Here is a 14,956-nt window from a genome sequence, read left to right as displayed (position 1 = left end):
TTGGTGTTCTTCTGACATTGTACGGCAGCCTTGTCATACTGCCCTCACTGACAGCCACTACCACTGCCTCCCAACCGGCATTGCTGACCCTGCTGCTGGTCCTCCGATCCCCTCGGGGGAACAGGATGTTCCGCCTCACATCCACAGCATCAAGAAGCCTGGCCAAGTCGACATCCCCTTGTGTATTGACTGGGAATAAATGGTGAGGGAGCATTTTAAAGCAGCTCTCCCTTGTTAGAGGCGAGCTGCTGAGGCGTGAGTGAGGTGAATCAGACTGCGAGACCGCCAGTAATGGCGAGAAGCTCAAGGCGCTCATTTTCAGTACTTAGTGCTGTTGAATATGGGCTGAGATCTTACCAACCTGTCCCTCGAAAAACACCCCGCTAAACGTGCCCAAAATGACGATTCTTTCCAACTTAGGAAGACTAGGGTTTCACTGATTAGTGCTTCTAAACTCATCTTTGGAATATAATTTACCAAGTTGCTCTAAAAGAGTTTGCTGTGGTAGGTTACGTTTCTTAAAATCAGTTCCAACGACCAAGTTTAGCTCTTCTGGCTTCCAATTGGTTCTTCTCTTTAATTTGGCTCGTCTCTTAATTTGGACTCTGGTCAAATTCAAATTGGATCAATCTCAGACGAACCCCCATTTTCTGGCACGGATGACTCGGATGGGGTGGGGGGGGGGAGGTGTGATCAATTTAAACTGCGCTGATTTTCCCACTCTCTCCCCATCTGTATTCAGAAAGGTGTTTCATTATGATTTCCCCCTTTATAAACAATAGCGTAATTTCTCCAACCCTTAGATTTGGAACTTCCCAATCGTCTCATGATAACTTGCACCGCAAACTCCAGGTGAGATGACACAAAAAGGGTTGGTTTAATTTTACAGACATAAACGCACACAAATGCGAGAGAAATTTCACAATGTCCACCCCTTTTTCACTCGCAATTATCAGGGGATAAGGAAAAAGGAAGTGGGTTCAGAGTCTGGCCAATATAAAATATAAGTAGGGGTTTCCATGTTTCCAGAGGTCAGAATCAGAAATCAACGGGAATGTTCGTCCCAAGGGTAGATAGACTGATTGTAGAATGATCCGTTTTTCCAGAGCCACCGGTTTTCTTGTGGACACAGACTGTTGCCTGGATACTGTTCAGTTGGAGGTGAAACAGAAGGCGCCTGAGTTCAGTTCCACTGGACAGTATTACAACACAGCTTGGGGAGGTCACGTGACACGCCTCCTCGATATTGGACAAATTTTGGCTGCAATTTTGAGCTGTTTCATTGGAGTCAGAATTATTTTTGCTCTTGGAGACACTGGTTTTGGGTTAAATAAATGAAGCCACTTGTCGAAACTGCTGCATTGGGATAATTGCCTTTGTTCGGAGTTGATTGGAGCAGACCCACCGTCCGAGGATCCATTGTTACTTTGAAACTGCTGGAAGGCATGTGACCAGCTGGAGACATCTTGTCAGCTCAGCCATTGTCCATTTTGAAAAAAAACATTATAAAGTAATCCAGCTGATGATAAAAATATACTTTTTCTTTCACATCTCGACTGTTACAATATGAAATTCTACACTTCCTGAGCCCATTGTGTATATTGTTGACAATTAGATGTTCCATTGGAGTCCTGTATATGATCGAAATTGATGAATAAACCCACATCTCAGATGAAATGAGTTTTGTAATCTCAGTCATACAACTGATTGTGTTGCAGAACATGAGGATGAACAGTTTGCATTTGCTAATGTCAGTCTGGTCCCAAAACAGCATAAAAGTCCAATCAATGGAACTGAACAATTATTGTTCCAAGCTTTGAAAAGCAAAACAATTAATCGGTCATGATTTTGTAGCAGTGCTAGGGCGGCATAGCGGCGCAGTGGTTAGCACTGCTGTCTCCAGCGGTGAGGATCCCGATTCGATCCCAGCCCGGGATCACTGTGTGGAGTTTGCATATTCTTCCAGTGTCTGCGTGGGTTTCGCCCAACAACCCAGAGATGTGCCGGTAGGTGGACTGGTCATGCTAAATTGGCCCTTAATTGGAAAAAATAATTGGGTACTCTAAATTTTAAAAAAATGATTTTGTAGCAATGCTAATTCAAATAAGTCAACCTACTGCCAGACTATAGTGTGACCTATTGAATAGCTACTGTTAAAATAACAATGTTTAAGATACATACATAAATGTAACCTTGCAATAAATTAGTACAGTTCTTATTCAGTCTCTCATGGAAAAGTCTAACCAGCATCATATAACAAGCTTTCAATGTAGATATCACTTTGTCGGAGATTTCAACGCATCTGATCATATATTTTACTCACCAGTCAGAAGAACAATGAACCACGTGACATTCTTTTAGGTCAATGCTCATAACACAAGACCTTGCAACAGGACAACCCAAAAGCTCTCTTAAAAGTAAGCGCAAAATAATGTGCTGCACAAAACTTGTAACCAAATTGTAACATGAAGGAGGAACATAAGTATGGATTCGTAGGTGTTGAACAGAATGTACGAATTAGTCTAGAAAAAAGAGACAAATCAAGAGTGTATAAAGCGTCATAAAGCAAGCAAAATAAAAAAACAAATAAAACAACTGAGCATAAACCTGGCAGAGAAGAGAACCAACAACATTTTGAAGAATAAATAGATTTTAAATTGAAGATGATAAGAATCACATCTTATTTTGTGTGTGTGGGAGGAGGGGAGATCAGAGCATCCCGACAAGTGCATAGTAGTAGTTGAAACTAATTTAACTTGGTTATTTTGTTGAAATAGTCCAAAACAAAAGGTGGCCCACTATATATTTGAAACTTAATAAAGGAATATGACCAATTAAAATCAAGGAAGCAAAGTGCCGCACACTTGACAGACAGTTTCTTGTCAGATGGTCTGACTGGTCAGAAGCCCAACCAAGTTAATCAGGAAATATGGCCAAAGATACTTTTCCTATAATCAAAGTGATGTAGGATTTTAAACCCTCAAATATGGCAGCTAAGGAAAATCTATACAAAGCAGTGAAGAGAAACAGAAGAGAAAAATTCTGTCAGAAGGACAAGAAATCCTCATTTGTCAGGAAATGACCACGGAAATACAAATTGTAAAGGAGCTAGCTGTGTGAAATAAACATGGAGAGCATGTTTGGGATCTAAATGATCTACCTCTGCCTGCTTTAAGAGATTAAAAGACTATGGTACATTGAAACTAAAAGCAGGAGATCAGAAAAGCAATCTCGCTAATATACATAATAGCACTCATCCACTAACATCACATAATTAGTGAAGGTATACCTCAGATGGGTGATGAATGAGCTGTTAAGGATACTAAAGATCAAAAGCCTCTAGAGGCCAGTGACTAAAAATTGCTTCTTTAGAATTATGCTGTTTCTCCATGGAAAGCCATTTAAAAGCTTCATAAAAACTTCCATGCAAAATGTTGTCAGCTGGGCATCACCACACATAATGGTCTCCAAACATAACTGAGAAATCAACAAGTTTCTGTTTCAGTAATATGAAATATATGCCAATTTCTCAAGACCCAAAGAACTTGAATATAGGTTGGCAAGAGCCAGGGCTTAGGAACCACAACTTGTTCCAAAACTGTGGTCCACGGACACAGAGTGTGAAATACAGACAAACTGCTTTGTCAAATGAGAGTTAATCAGTCTGTTTGAGCACTAGATTGGAGCTGGCAAGGAGGAATCACAACCCATGGTGGTGGATTTACTTTTCAAGGTTCCCATCAATGAACAGCACAAATTTGAGCCCTTAATAGTGGACTTCATCCCCAGCCAGAGTGAGAGTTTCAGTCCCAGCGCGTGTGAGGCCTTCATTCCAAGCCAGTGAGGATTTCATCCCGAATTGAAGGAAGAACTTGATTCTGACTGTAAGTCAGCGTTTGATTCTGAACCCATGCGGGCATCAAGACTTCATCCCGAGTGGGAGTGAGGACGTCATTCTGGGCAAGAGTGAGATTTTCATTCCAAGCCGAGTGAGAATTTCATCCTCAACAACGTGATGAGCAGAGTGATGTACCATCGACTGTAAAAATGTATTGTCACCTGACCACATCGTGCCCCCACATCATGCCATACTGAATGGTGATCCCATTAGTAGGAAGTGCCGAACTTTAGCAGTAACTGTGCCTCTCTGCATCCAGCCAAGTTTAGACACTGAGTTCTTGGTCATCTCTTTATTTAATTATCCTCCAGCAATTATAGTCAAAGCCTTGGAATTTCCTCATTTAGATTCCTGGAGGAAGTTGAGCAGAACGTAATGTCCATCTTCATGTTATAGATTTCTCAGTTGAATGTAAAAGTAGTTACAAATCCATGTCAAAGTGAACCAGACAGGGGCCTTTTCAAACATACCAACTGCTTTTGATCACCACTGATCAAAATAAAACATATGGCGGAAATAAAACATTATTCCCTCATTACAAAATGTGTTCAACTCCAGATTAAGGCTAGTTAAAATATTTACAAAGATCTATACCTGAGGTGCTTGAATAATCTTATCAGTCACTTTATTGATTGGGGGTGCACATCACTTGGGAACAAGGGCCTGGATTATCAAAAGCCCGCGAGGACAATGTTGGGTGGCCTGCTGATATTCCCTCAGATCCGGAGGTTTGTCAAAGAGTCTCTACAGTGCAGAAGGAGGCCATTCTGCCAATCGGGTATTGTTGTTTAATGTTTGCTCATATGCTTGTTATTGTATTTGTGCTGTTTTTTTTGTCTACTGTCTGGGCTGGCGTCTTCGCTAACTTTCTGCCCGTTCTTTGTGTTTTCTTTTGGTGCACGCTACTGATGCTGGTGGGGGTGGGGATATTCCCTCTCCTTCCATTACCCCGTGTCAGCGAGACCTTTTCCGGTGAGTTGGGCTGTTCGGAGTGCCCTTCCACTGATGTGGGTCTCTGAGGCTGGGGGAGGGGGGAGGGGGGGGGGGGGGGGGGTGAGGGAGGCACTGCCTCGGCAGCTGGTGGCGTTATTCCTTGACTTTTGATATGCTCTGTATGGTTTGGTTTATGATGTGCCAAGGTCATTCCGGGCTGAATTATGGCCCTCTTGAGAGGGGTGTACTATTCTTTCTCTCTCTTTCCAACTCCGTGCCCAGTGTTGGAGTGTCTATTCCAGTGATTTGGACTGGTGTGCCTTTCCGCTGATATAGGTCAGGGGGAGTGGTTGGGGGGAGGTGGTATGTGTGTTCTGGGGTGCCATGTGTTTGATTTTCTCGTTGTACTGCTTTCTGTATTTTGATAATGTTATTAAACTAAAATACACCCCCAATAGTCCCCAGCCAATAGTAATCAGGCAGTTATAACACCTACCTCCTCTCCCTCATCAGCCACGGTGCCTGTTTGCCAATTTTTAAAGCACAAGTGAACTCCCACCAGTGGAGGTGGAAAATCGCGGAAGCCCCGGAGAATACCGGGTCAGGCCCGCTAATGATATGCGAATGGTGTTTACTGTACATGCAGAGTAGAGCACCTTGAAGCTGTTGCCGTTCTGGCGTGCACCCAGCACCCGCCACGATTTTGGCGTCACGACCGATTCTCCGTCCAGTCGTGTTTTGCAATTTCGCCGCCGGCGATGGAGAATCCTGTCTTGAGTTCTTTCCCCTGGCGATGACTGGGCTGAAAAATCTTGCTCGGATTCTGCAAGTGATCTTGTACGAAACTGAAGATGTGGGTAGTGTGAACTTGAACTGCCCAGCAGATGCATCAGCACAACCGACACAATATATGACAGTGGTTTTATAGTCACAGCATGCATTGGACAATAGTGAATTTCATGCCCTTCACAATTCAATTGAGCTGTAAAATGACCCTGCTCTGGATTACCTCCTAAATCATTACCGTCCACGGCCCAATCCAGTGGAATCCTTGCAACCTCCAGCAGTGCTTCTCCAGAGGAGTCAGTGGGTAGGACTGCAGCATAACACCACCAATTTGAGATCTCCCTCCGGAACTGTGCATTCTCCTGCAGCATGAAAAGAGACAGATGTATGAGAAGTCTGTCCTTCTTCACCCTTTCCAGCAGGACATGGACTTGTGATGTTGCGGTCATCAGTGATGCCCGTGCACAGTTGCATTCTATGTAAGAGGGGAGCTGCCATCTCAGTGATGCAACTGGCCACTTGATCTGAGAGCATTAAGGAGAACTATTCATAATTAATCTACCCGGCTTTCATGCATGCTGGTGACCACAATGTCAGAGGCCTGTCACTCAGTGTTACTTGCCAATCATTGAAATCATTGAGCTGCTTCCTGCATTGGACCCCCTCCAAATGAAAATCGCTGATTGTCATAAGTAGGCTTCAATGAAGTTACTGTGAAAAGCCCCTAGTCGCCACATTCCGGCACCTGGTACGGGAATTAAACCGTGCTGCTGGCCTGCCTTGGTCTGCTTTAAAAGCCAGCAATTTAGCCCAGTGTGCTAAACCAGCCTTACTCCCAGGCTGCTAATCTCCACAGCTAACTTCATCCATGCCCTCTTGACCTGGCTCGGAGGATTTCCTCCTCTGAAATGAGGGAAAAGCACATCTTTCCTTTCAGACACAACAAAGTCCATCAAAGCCTCAATCATGTGGGCACCTGGGCAACCCTGCTCAGCCAGTACTGGCCCGCCAACACATTGCTGTTTCAGAGCCCAGTCATGCCTGCCATTTGCCTTTTATGATTGGCCTCCATAACAAGGTCCCACCTCCAGGTCACTCCCAGAGTTGCTAATTGGACACTAAACATGCAACTAGGGCTTTTGTATTTGAAAGCGCTGACATGGCGCAGGGTCGGGACATGGAAATTATTCAGTCCTCGGGTTCCCAACGCCGGAATGAAAGTCCAGTCCAAAATATTAGCCATGTTAGATAAAGTTGTCATGAGTTGTTGGGTGTCTTTTGGCTCAAGAAAATAAATTAATTTGCTGGGACAGCAGAACATTAAAGCATGAGTTGTGATGCAAGTATGTAAGTAGGTCACTAATTGTGCCTGAAACATCTGAAGGACATGTATAATGTCGATGAAGCAACACTGATGACTGATAACTTGGATCACACAGGAGGCGATGCTCCATTTTTGAGTCAGAAAAACCTGTGTTGAAGGAGAATTGCGCAATATGAAAGATGTGAGAGACGAATGTTTTGATAACAAGCATACAGCATATGGGCCATGAAATCAGGAGCATTTATGAACAAGGCACTAACTATAAATCACAAAGCTAAGCAGTTGGTGGCATCATGGTGAGAGCAGTGAGGGGGATACCTTGAGGCAATGTATAGTGATGGGAGTGTGGATGGCAGAGTTGGTGTAGTTGCTACTAAAGAAGAATGTGGGTAATGCCACAAACACAAATTTACAAACATAGTCCTGATTTTAATTCCAGGCTAATATATTGTCAGACCTCATAATAATTACCACTGGATTGGTCAACATGACTGTAAACACATTCACTTCCAGGGCACAATTTCCATATGATCAACAAGAGGCCTATTTAAGTGGGAGTTCACTTTTTACATTGAAGTTGCAGTCCCTTCTGTCTGCTTTCATTTGCAAAGTAAGAAGTCTTACAACACCAGATTAAAGTCCAACAGGTTTATTTCAAATCACTAGCTTTCGGAGCACTGCTCCTTCCTCAAGTGAGGTAGGTCACGTTCACCTGAAGAAGGAGCAGTGCTCCGAAAGCTAGTGATTTGAAACAAACCTGTTGGGCCTTAAACTGGTGTTGTAAGACCTCGTACTGTGCTCACCCCAGTCCAACGCCGGCATCTCCACTTCATTTGCAAAGTTCTAGAAGAAAAATCATCTGAGATAAAATGCAGGGGAGGTGGTGGCGTAGTGGTATTGTCACAGGACTGGTGATCCAGAGACTCAGGGTAATTCTCTGGGGACCCGAGTTTGAATCCCACCATGGCAGATGGTGGAAATTGGATCCAATAAATATCTGGAATTAAACGTCTAATGATGACCATTGTTGTAAAACACCCAGCTAGTTCACTAATGCCCTTTCGGGAAGGAAATCTGCAGTTCTCTTCCAGTCTGCTGACACAATATGGTTGACTCTTAAATGGCCGAACTCAAAACCTCTACAAGTCCAAAAAGGAAAAGACCACCCAGCATCTACCGCTGGAAATGGCAATGGCAAAGCCAACCCAGCCCTGTCGACCCTGCAGGTTCCTCCTTACTAATATCTGGGGGCTTGTGCCAAAATTGGGAGTCTCACAGACTGGTCAAGCAACAGCCTGACATAGTCATACTCACAGAATCATACCTCACAGATAATGTCCCAGACACAACTGTCCTATCCCACCAGCAGCAGAGGTGGTCACACATTGGAATACCGTAGGGGGGAGGTTGCGCTGGGAATCCTCAACATCGACTCTGGACCCCATGAAATGTCATGGCATTGGGTCAAACATGGGCAAGGAGTCCTGCTAATTACCACTTTGAACACCATTTAATAATAATAATCTGTATTGTCACAAGTGGGCTTACATTAACACTGCAATGAAGTTACTGTGAAAAGCCCCTAGTCGTCACATTCCGGCGCCTGTTCGGGTACACAGAGGGAGAATTCACAATTCTTAGCTGGTGCAGGAATTGAACCCGTGCTGCTGGCCTTGTTCTGCATCACAAACCAGCTGTCTAGCCCACTGAGCTAAACCATTTGGCGCAAGCACTGAGGTGACAAGGGCACAGAAAGTACTCTGGCTTGATGACTTCAGTGCCCATCACCAAGTGTGTCACGGCAGCACCATGACCGAGTTGGCTGAGTCGTAAAGTACATAATTGTTCGATTGTATCTGCAACAGGCGGTGAGACCAATAGGAAGAAAAAACATAATAGACCTCATCCTTACCAATCTGCATCTTCACAGTCCCATAGTCCTGTCTTCACATTGAGGATGCCATGCTAAATGGGATGGATTTAGAACAGGTGCAGCAACTCAAGACTGGGCATCCATGAGGTGCTGTGGCCATCAACAGCAGCAGAATTGTATTCAACCACAATCTGTAACCTCAGGACCTGGCATATCCCCCATTCTACAATTACCACCAAGTCAGGGGATCAACCCTGGTAGATATGAAGAGTGCAGGAGAGCATGCCAGGAGTAGCACGAGGCACACTGAAAAATGAGGTATCAACCTGGTGAAGCTACAACACCGGACTACTTGCATGCTAAACAACATAAGCAGGAAGTGGTTAACAGAGCTAAGCAATCCCACAACCAACAGACCAGATCTAAGCTCTGCAGTCCTGCCTCATCCAACCATGAATAGTGTTGGGCAATTAAACAACTCACTGGAGGAGGAGGCTCCACAAATATCCCCATAAGACCATAAGACATAGGAGCGGAAGTAAGGCCATTCGGCCCATCAAGTCCACTCCACCATTCAATCATGGTTGATTTCAACTCCATTTACCCGCTCTCTCCCCATAGCCCTTAATTCCTCGAGAAATCAAGAATTTATCAATTTCTGTCTTAAAGACACTCAACGTCCCGGCCTCCACCGCCCTCTGTGGCAATGAATTCCACAATCCTCAGTGATGGAGGAGCCCAGTGCATACGTGCAAAAGACAAGGCTGAGGCATTCGCACCAATCTTCAGCATGAAGTGCCGAATGGATGATCCATCTCGGTCTCCTGTGGGGGTCCCCAGCATCACAGATGCCAGTCTTCAGCCAATTTGATTTACCCCACGTGATAACAAGAAACAGCTGAGGCACTGGATACTGCAAAGGCAATGGGCCCTGACAATATTCCAGCAATAGTACTGAAGACTTGTGCTCCAAAACTTGCTGCACCCCTCGCCAAGCTGTTACAGTACAGCTACAACATCTACCCAGCAATATGGAAAATTGCCCTAGTATGCCCTGTATACAAAAAAAGGACAAATCCAACCCTATCAGTCTATTCTCAATCATCAGTAAAGTGATGGAAGGGGTCTTCAACAGTGCGATCAAGAGGTACTGAATTAGCAATAACCTTCTCACTGGCGCTCAGCTTGATTTCTGCCAGGGTCACTCAGCTCCTGACCTCATTACAGCCTTGGTTCAAACATGGACAAATGAGCTGAACTCCAGAGGTGAGGTGAGAGTGACTGCCTTGACATCAAGGCATCATTTGAGGAGTACGGTATCAAGGAGCCCTAGAAAAACTGGAATCAGTGAGAATCGGGGAAAACGCTCCATTGGCACAAAGGAAGATGGTTGTGATTGGTGGAAGTTAGTTTTTTCACAGTTCTGGAACATCACTGATGGAGTTCCTCCGGGTAGTGCCCTAGGCCCAAACATCTGCGGCTGCTTCATCAATGACTTTCTTTCCAACATAAGACCAGATGTGGGGATGTTCGCTGATGATTGCACAATGTTCAGCGCCATTCTTGACTCATTAGACACTGAAGCTGTCCACGTGCAAATGCAGCAAGACCTGGACAATATCCTAGCTTGGGCTGACAAGTGGCTACTAACATTCATCCCACACAAGTGCCAGGCAATGGTCCTCTCCAATAAGAGAGAATCAAACCATCATCCCTTGGCAGTCAATGGATTGCCATCCCTAAATCCCCCACTATCAACATGCTGGGGGTTATCATTGATCAGAAACTGAACTGGACTAGCCACATAAATAATGTGGTTACAAGAGAAGGTCAAAGGCTAGGAAACCAGCGAGTAACTCACCTCCTGACTCCCCAAAGCCTGTCCACCATCTACAAGGCACAAGTCAGGAATGTAATGGAATACCCCCACTTGCCTGGATGAGTGCAGCTCCAACAGCACCCAAGAAGCTCATAACCATCCAGGATAAAACAGTCCGCTTGATTGACACCCCATCCACAAACATTCACTCGCTCCACCACCGACACACAGTAGCAGCCGTGAGTACTATCTGCAACATGCACTGCAGAAACTCATCAAGATTTCTGAGGTAGTACCTTCCAAACCCATGACCACTACCACCTAGAAGGATATGGGCAGTAGATACCTGGGAACCCCACCACCTGGATGTTCCCCTCCAAGTCACTCACATTGCTGACTTGGAAAAATACCGCCGTTCTTTCACTGTTGTTGGGTCAAAATCCTGGAACAACCTCCTTAATAACACAGTGCATGTACTTACACCTGATGGACTGCAGCAGCACAAGAAGGCAGCTCACCATCACCATTTCAAGGGCAATTAGGGATGGGTAAAAGATGTTGGCCTAGCGAGAGAAGCCCATATCCTATAAAAATGAATTTTTAAAAATATATATATATATACAGTCAAAGTTCGAGAAGGTACTTCTGAAAGTGGTGAGGCAAGAAAGAAACTTTTGTTTCTTAGTCGTACCGGGAGAGTTGGCAGTCAGATTGTCCACTCTGTAGTGGGATTTCAGAGGTCACCACCTTTCGGTGTGTGACCCCCAGGATCTGTTGCAATACAGAAGCTCTCAATTAGCACAATGGAGTGTGAATAGTGAGCACTGATTTGCATGTTTCCCCCTTTCTCCAGAACTCCATGAATCATGACAGAAGCAAGACGAGAGAGGAGGAGCTAACTTCATAATCCTCAACGAACTTCAGAAACAATCCATGGAAAGCTCAAGCTCATGGTCTGTCAGGGCTAGCATATTGGGCATTTTGAGAAGCCTTCAGTAAACAGGGGTCTTTTTAAATTGAACATTGGATAACACTCATCACGCACACTTTCTGCAGCAATTCAACTTCTCTCACTCATCCTAACTATTGTCCCTTTTGTTTCTCTTCTAGGTCCTCCTCAATAGCTGGAACAACCTAAAGAAGACTGTTCCAAGGTGAAGAATAGTTTTATGGAAGTTGCATCACTCCCAAGCATGAAAACAGTGACTGGCACCTCAACTGGGCTGGAATGTGAGATAAATCAGTGTGAACCACAGCAGGTACTAGTGGCAAGGACAAGCCAGCAGACACTTCACCCGAGGACAAGCTCCATCTTCCAGCTCTGCTGAAAAGGGCAGAGATGCAGCCTTCAGAGTCCCAGAAGCTGTAGCCAGCCCCTGACTGGAGTCCATGTTTTCTCAAAGCCATGCTCCACCTTTGACTGGCAGGGAAAATAGATTGTGGCTATGAAGGAGCCAATCGTCTGTGGAATGGATGAGGACCAAACTCATCAGAATGGCAGTGAATCACTATGATTGGCACATATTCCCCTCTCAGGGTCTCAGCATCTTTGGTCCCTCATCACCCCTTAACCAATACCCAGTATGGTGCCAATTAACCAGCTAAGCTAAACTTCCCAGGCAGTAGCCAGGGTTGACTGGCCAGTAAACAGACTAGTATCAGGCTCAACACCCAAAGGTCACCAGCAATGGCTATCTCCAAAATCCCCATCTGGGCAACAGCAGTCTTTTACCAGCTCTGCTGAAACTCCTGTTGGCGCACTGATTGGCATGGTAGAATAACAAAGCCTTCTGTCGAGGTGTATAAAAGCTCAGCACAATAGATTGAGCTTTTTGACATGAAAAGTGGTGCTGGGAAAGCATGGACCCTAGGTCCAGCTGGTGATACATAGTGATAACAGCCAGATGGGAAAGCATTGCTTCCTAATGCACTGTTACTCAGTGATTTGCAGAAAGTGTACCCTGGTCTATAGCACAGCTCACTTTCAGCAGCCCCCTACCGGCACCTGCTGTATTCCATCTGGTCCGGATGCTCCTGGTCCTCATTGCAGAGGATGTTGCTGCTGCTTTTCTTCTAATTGTTCCCACACCTAAAACTTAAAAAAGTGAATAAAGCACCGATAATAACCTGAAAATGTTTTGGGAGGGAGAGCAAACAAATAAAAACGACAATGTGCTGTGGTGTGCTCCATTTTGCCGGCAGTCCGGGAGATTCCCGAAGGCATGGGGCTGCCCCACAATGGGAACCCCCGGGCGAGATTCTCCGGTCTCCGGCGACGAAATTGCGTTTGATGATCGGCTGGAGAATCCCGCTGAAATCGGTGGCAGCGTCGCTTTTGCGATGCTCCGCCCCGTCCAAAACGGCGTACTCAAGGAGTAAGCCACATGCCATCGAGGACGGCCTCAGGATGTCACCTGAGGCCCTTCCCCGATGCTCCACCCCCAATGTGCCGGGTTCCCGATGGCGTGGGCCACTTAAGCAAATTTGTTTTCGGGAACCCGGCATGGCAGCTGCGGACTGAGTCCAGCGCTGTCACAATCAGGGGGGAGGGAGCCGATCCGCGGGCAGGGGGGATTCTGGTGGGGGCTGGGGCACTGGTGGGGGATTGCCCGATGGTGGCGAGCCTGGCCAAACGGCGGCATTACTTGGCAGGCCTGGTCCACGGGCGGCCGGTGCCATGTTGCACGGCCCAGCCACTGCAGTCCGCCGCCATGCGCGTTTGCAGCATGGACCCAGCAATTCTCCGGCTGTACCACAGCTGGAGCTGCGTGCCTGCTAGCCCCCACCAGAGGATCGGTGGAGGTTCTGCACCATTTATTCGGGCGTAAAACGTCACTGTTCCCACGCCGGTGTCAGAACATAGTCTCTCAAACGGAGAATCCAGCCGGCGAAACAGAGACTCCCGACAGCGTGTTCAACCATAAATCTGGCACAGCGGGACGGTGAAACCTGCCCAATGTTTTGGGAATCCAAAAATCAGCAAAATGCAGTGGGATCCTTCCTAATAATCCAAATAGCTGCAGGTGAATGCCACATCACTGAGTTCGTACAGTCAATGCAAACAAAACGGTACACTGTCAGGGATCAGAGTCATCTGGGGATTTACCGACACAAATATTTGGAGGCAGCAAGGTACATTTGATAAAGCCGTTAAAAAAAGCAGTCGGGAAACATGGTTTTATGAATGGATCATGAGGTTACATTTTACAGGAGGGTGGTCTGCTCATTCCTTCCAAGAAAAAAAGGCAGCCAGAAGGCAACTCACTCTCTGCCAGCCCACCCCCCAGCCATAACATGTTTTAGGCAGGCTAAATTGGGAGGAAGCCCCCATCTTCGGGAGTTGCCAGCCAGTCCGATTGGCCGACAGCTCTATCAGTGCTGGCAGTGCCAAAGTTGATGGGTTTGAGCTACCAGGATTGCAATAAAAAAGGCCAAAAAGGCTGCCCCAAAAAAGTAAGTCCTGGGGCTTTAGGGCAGGGAGTGATCCCAAATCCCGGGGAGGGAACGGAGGGCCATGTTCTGTCAAACATGCAGCACAGAAGGAAGGGGGGTGACATCTTTCATGCTGGGCATCCCCCTGAATGAGGTGCTGCCTCTTTGGCTGTGGGCCAAGGCTATGGGTCAAGTGGTGGCAAATGGGATTAAGGAGGCAGGACAGGTGTTTTTCATGTATCGGTGTAGACAGGAGAGGCCGAAGGGCACTGTATTATTCTGTGATTTGTTCATGCTGGCCTTTAAAGATGGTCGGCCCCTCTCCTGCCCAACTGCCCACGACAGCTGTGTTATGTTGTGGGCAGCATATTATTCAGGACAGTAAACCTGTTAACAAGCCTAAATGACTCTTAATTATTTATTTACATGTGGCGAATGAGCAATTTCAGCGACCACCCACTATTGTATTGTGGGCATGAGCTTGGGCAAGGACAGGACTAGCCAACCGACCTATTTTACATGCTCCCCATGCTGAAAACATGGCCAACAGGGAACCGTAAAATCCAGCCCATGGAATACAAAAGAAAGGAAGACATGGGAGATCTTTATTACTCCTTTTTAATTTACTGGTTAGACCTTAGATGGAATATTGTCTTAACTTTCTAACATATCAGAAAGGATGGCTATGAAGAGGGTGCAGAAGGGTTTTGTCAGCATGATACCAGGGAAGAAGGATTTTAGTTAGGTGGAGGGACTGGAGAAACTGGTATGTTCTCCTTAAAGCAGATAAGGTGGTTGTGAGATCCAACTTGTCTTCCCACAGAGCGGGGGCTGGGAACTCCAAATGCTGACAGGCTTTGCTCATGTGCACATCGGGAGTGGGCAGCAGAA

The 14,956-nt window shown here is 46.0% G+C and overlaps 1 protein-coding gene across 1 annotated transcript in view; it reads left to right on the top strand.

Annotated features, from left to right (window-relative positions):
* Positions 1-12,688, top strand: part of pcdh17 (protocadherin 17) — a 188,039-nt gene extending 175,351 nt beyond the window's left edge. Inside the window, exon 4 of the mRNA XM_038817903.1 lies at positions 11,744-12,688. Coding sequence (XP_038673831.1) covers positions 11,744-11,757 — 14 coding nt within the window. The 3' untranslated portion in view covers positions 11,758-12,688. The remainder of the gene's footprint in view (positions 1-11,743) is intronic.
* The last annotated feature ends 2,268 nt before the right edge of the window (positions 12,689-14,956 follow it).

Source organism: Scyliorhinus canicula, chromosome 14 (genome assembly GCF_902713615.1).
Source record: "Scyliorhinus canicula chromosome 14, sScyCan1.1, whole genome shotgun sequence".
Taxonomy (NCBI): domain Eukaryota; kingdom Metazoa; phylum Chordata; class Chondrichthyes; order Carcharhiniformes; family Scyliorhinidae; genus Scyliorhinus; species Scyliorhinus canicula.
Note: the sequence above shows the minus strand (reverse complement) of the source record. Positions and strands in the feature narration are given on the sequence as shown.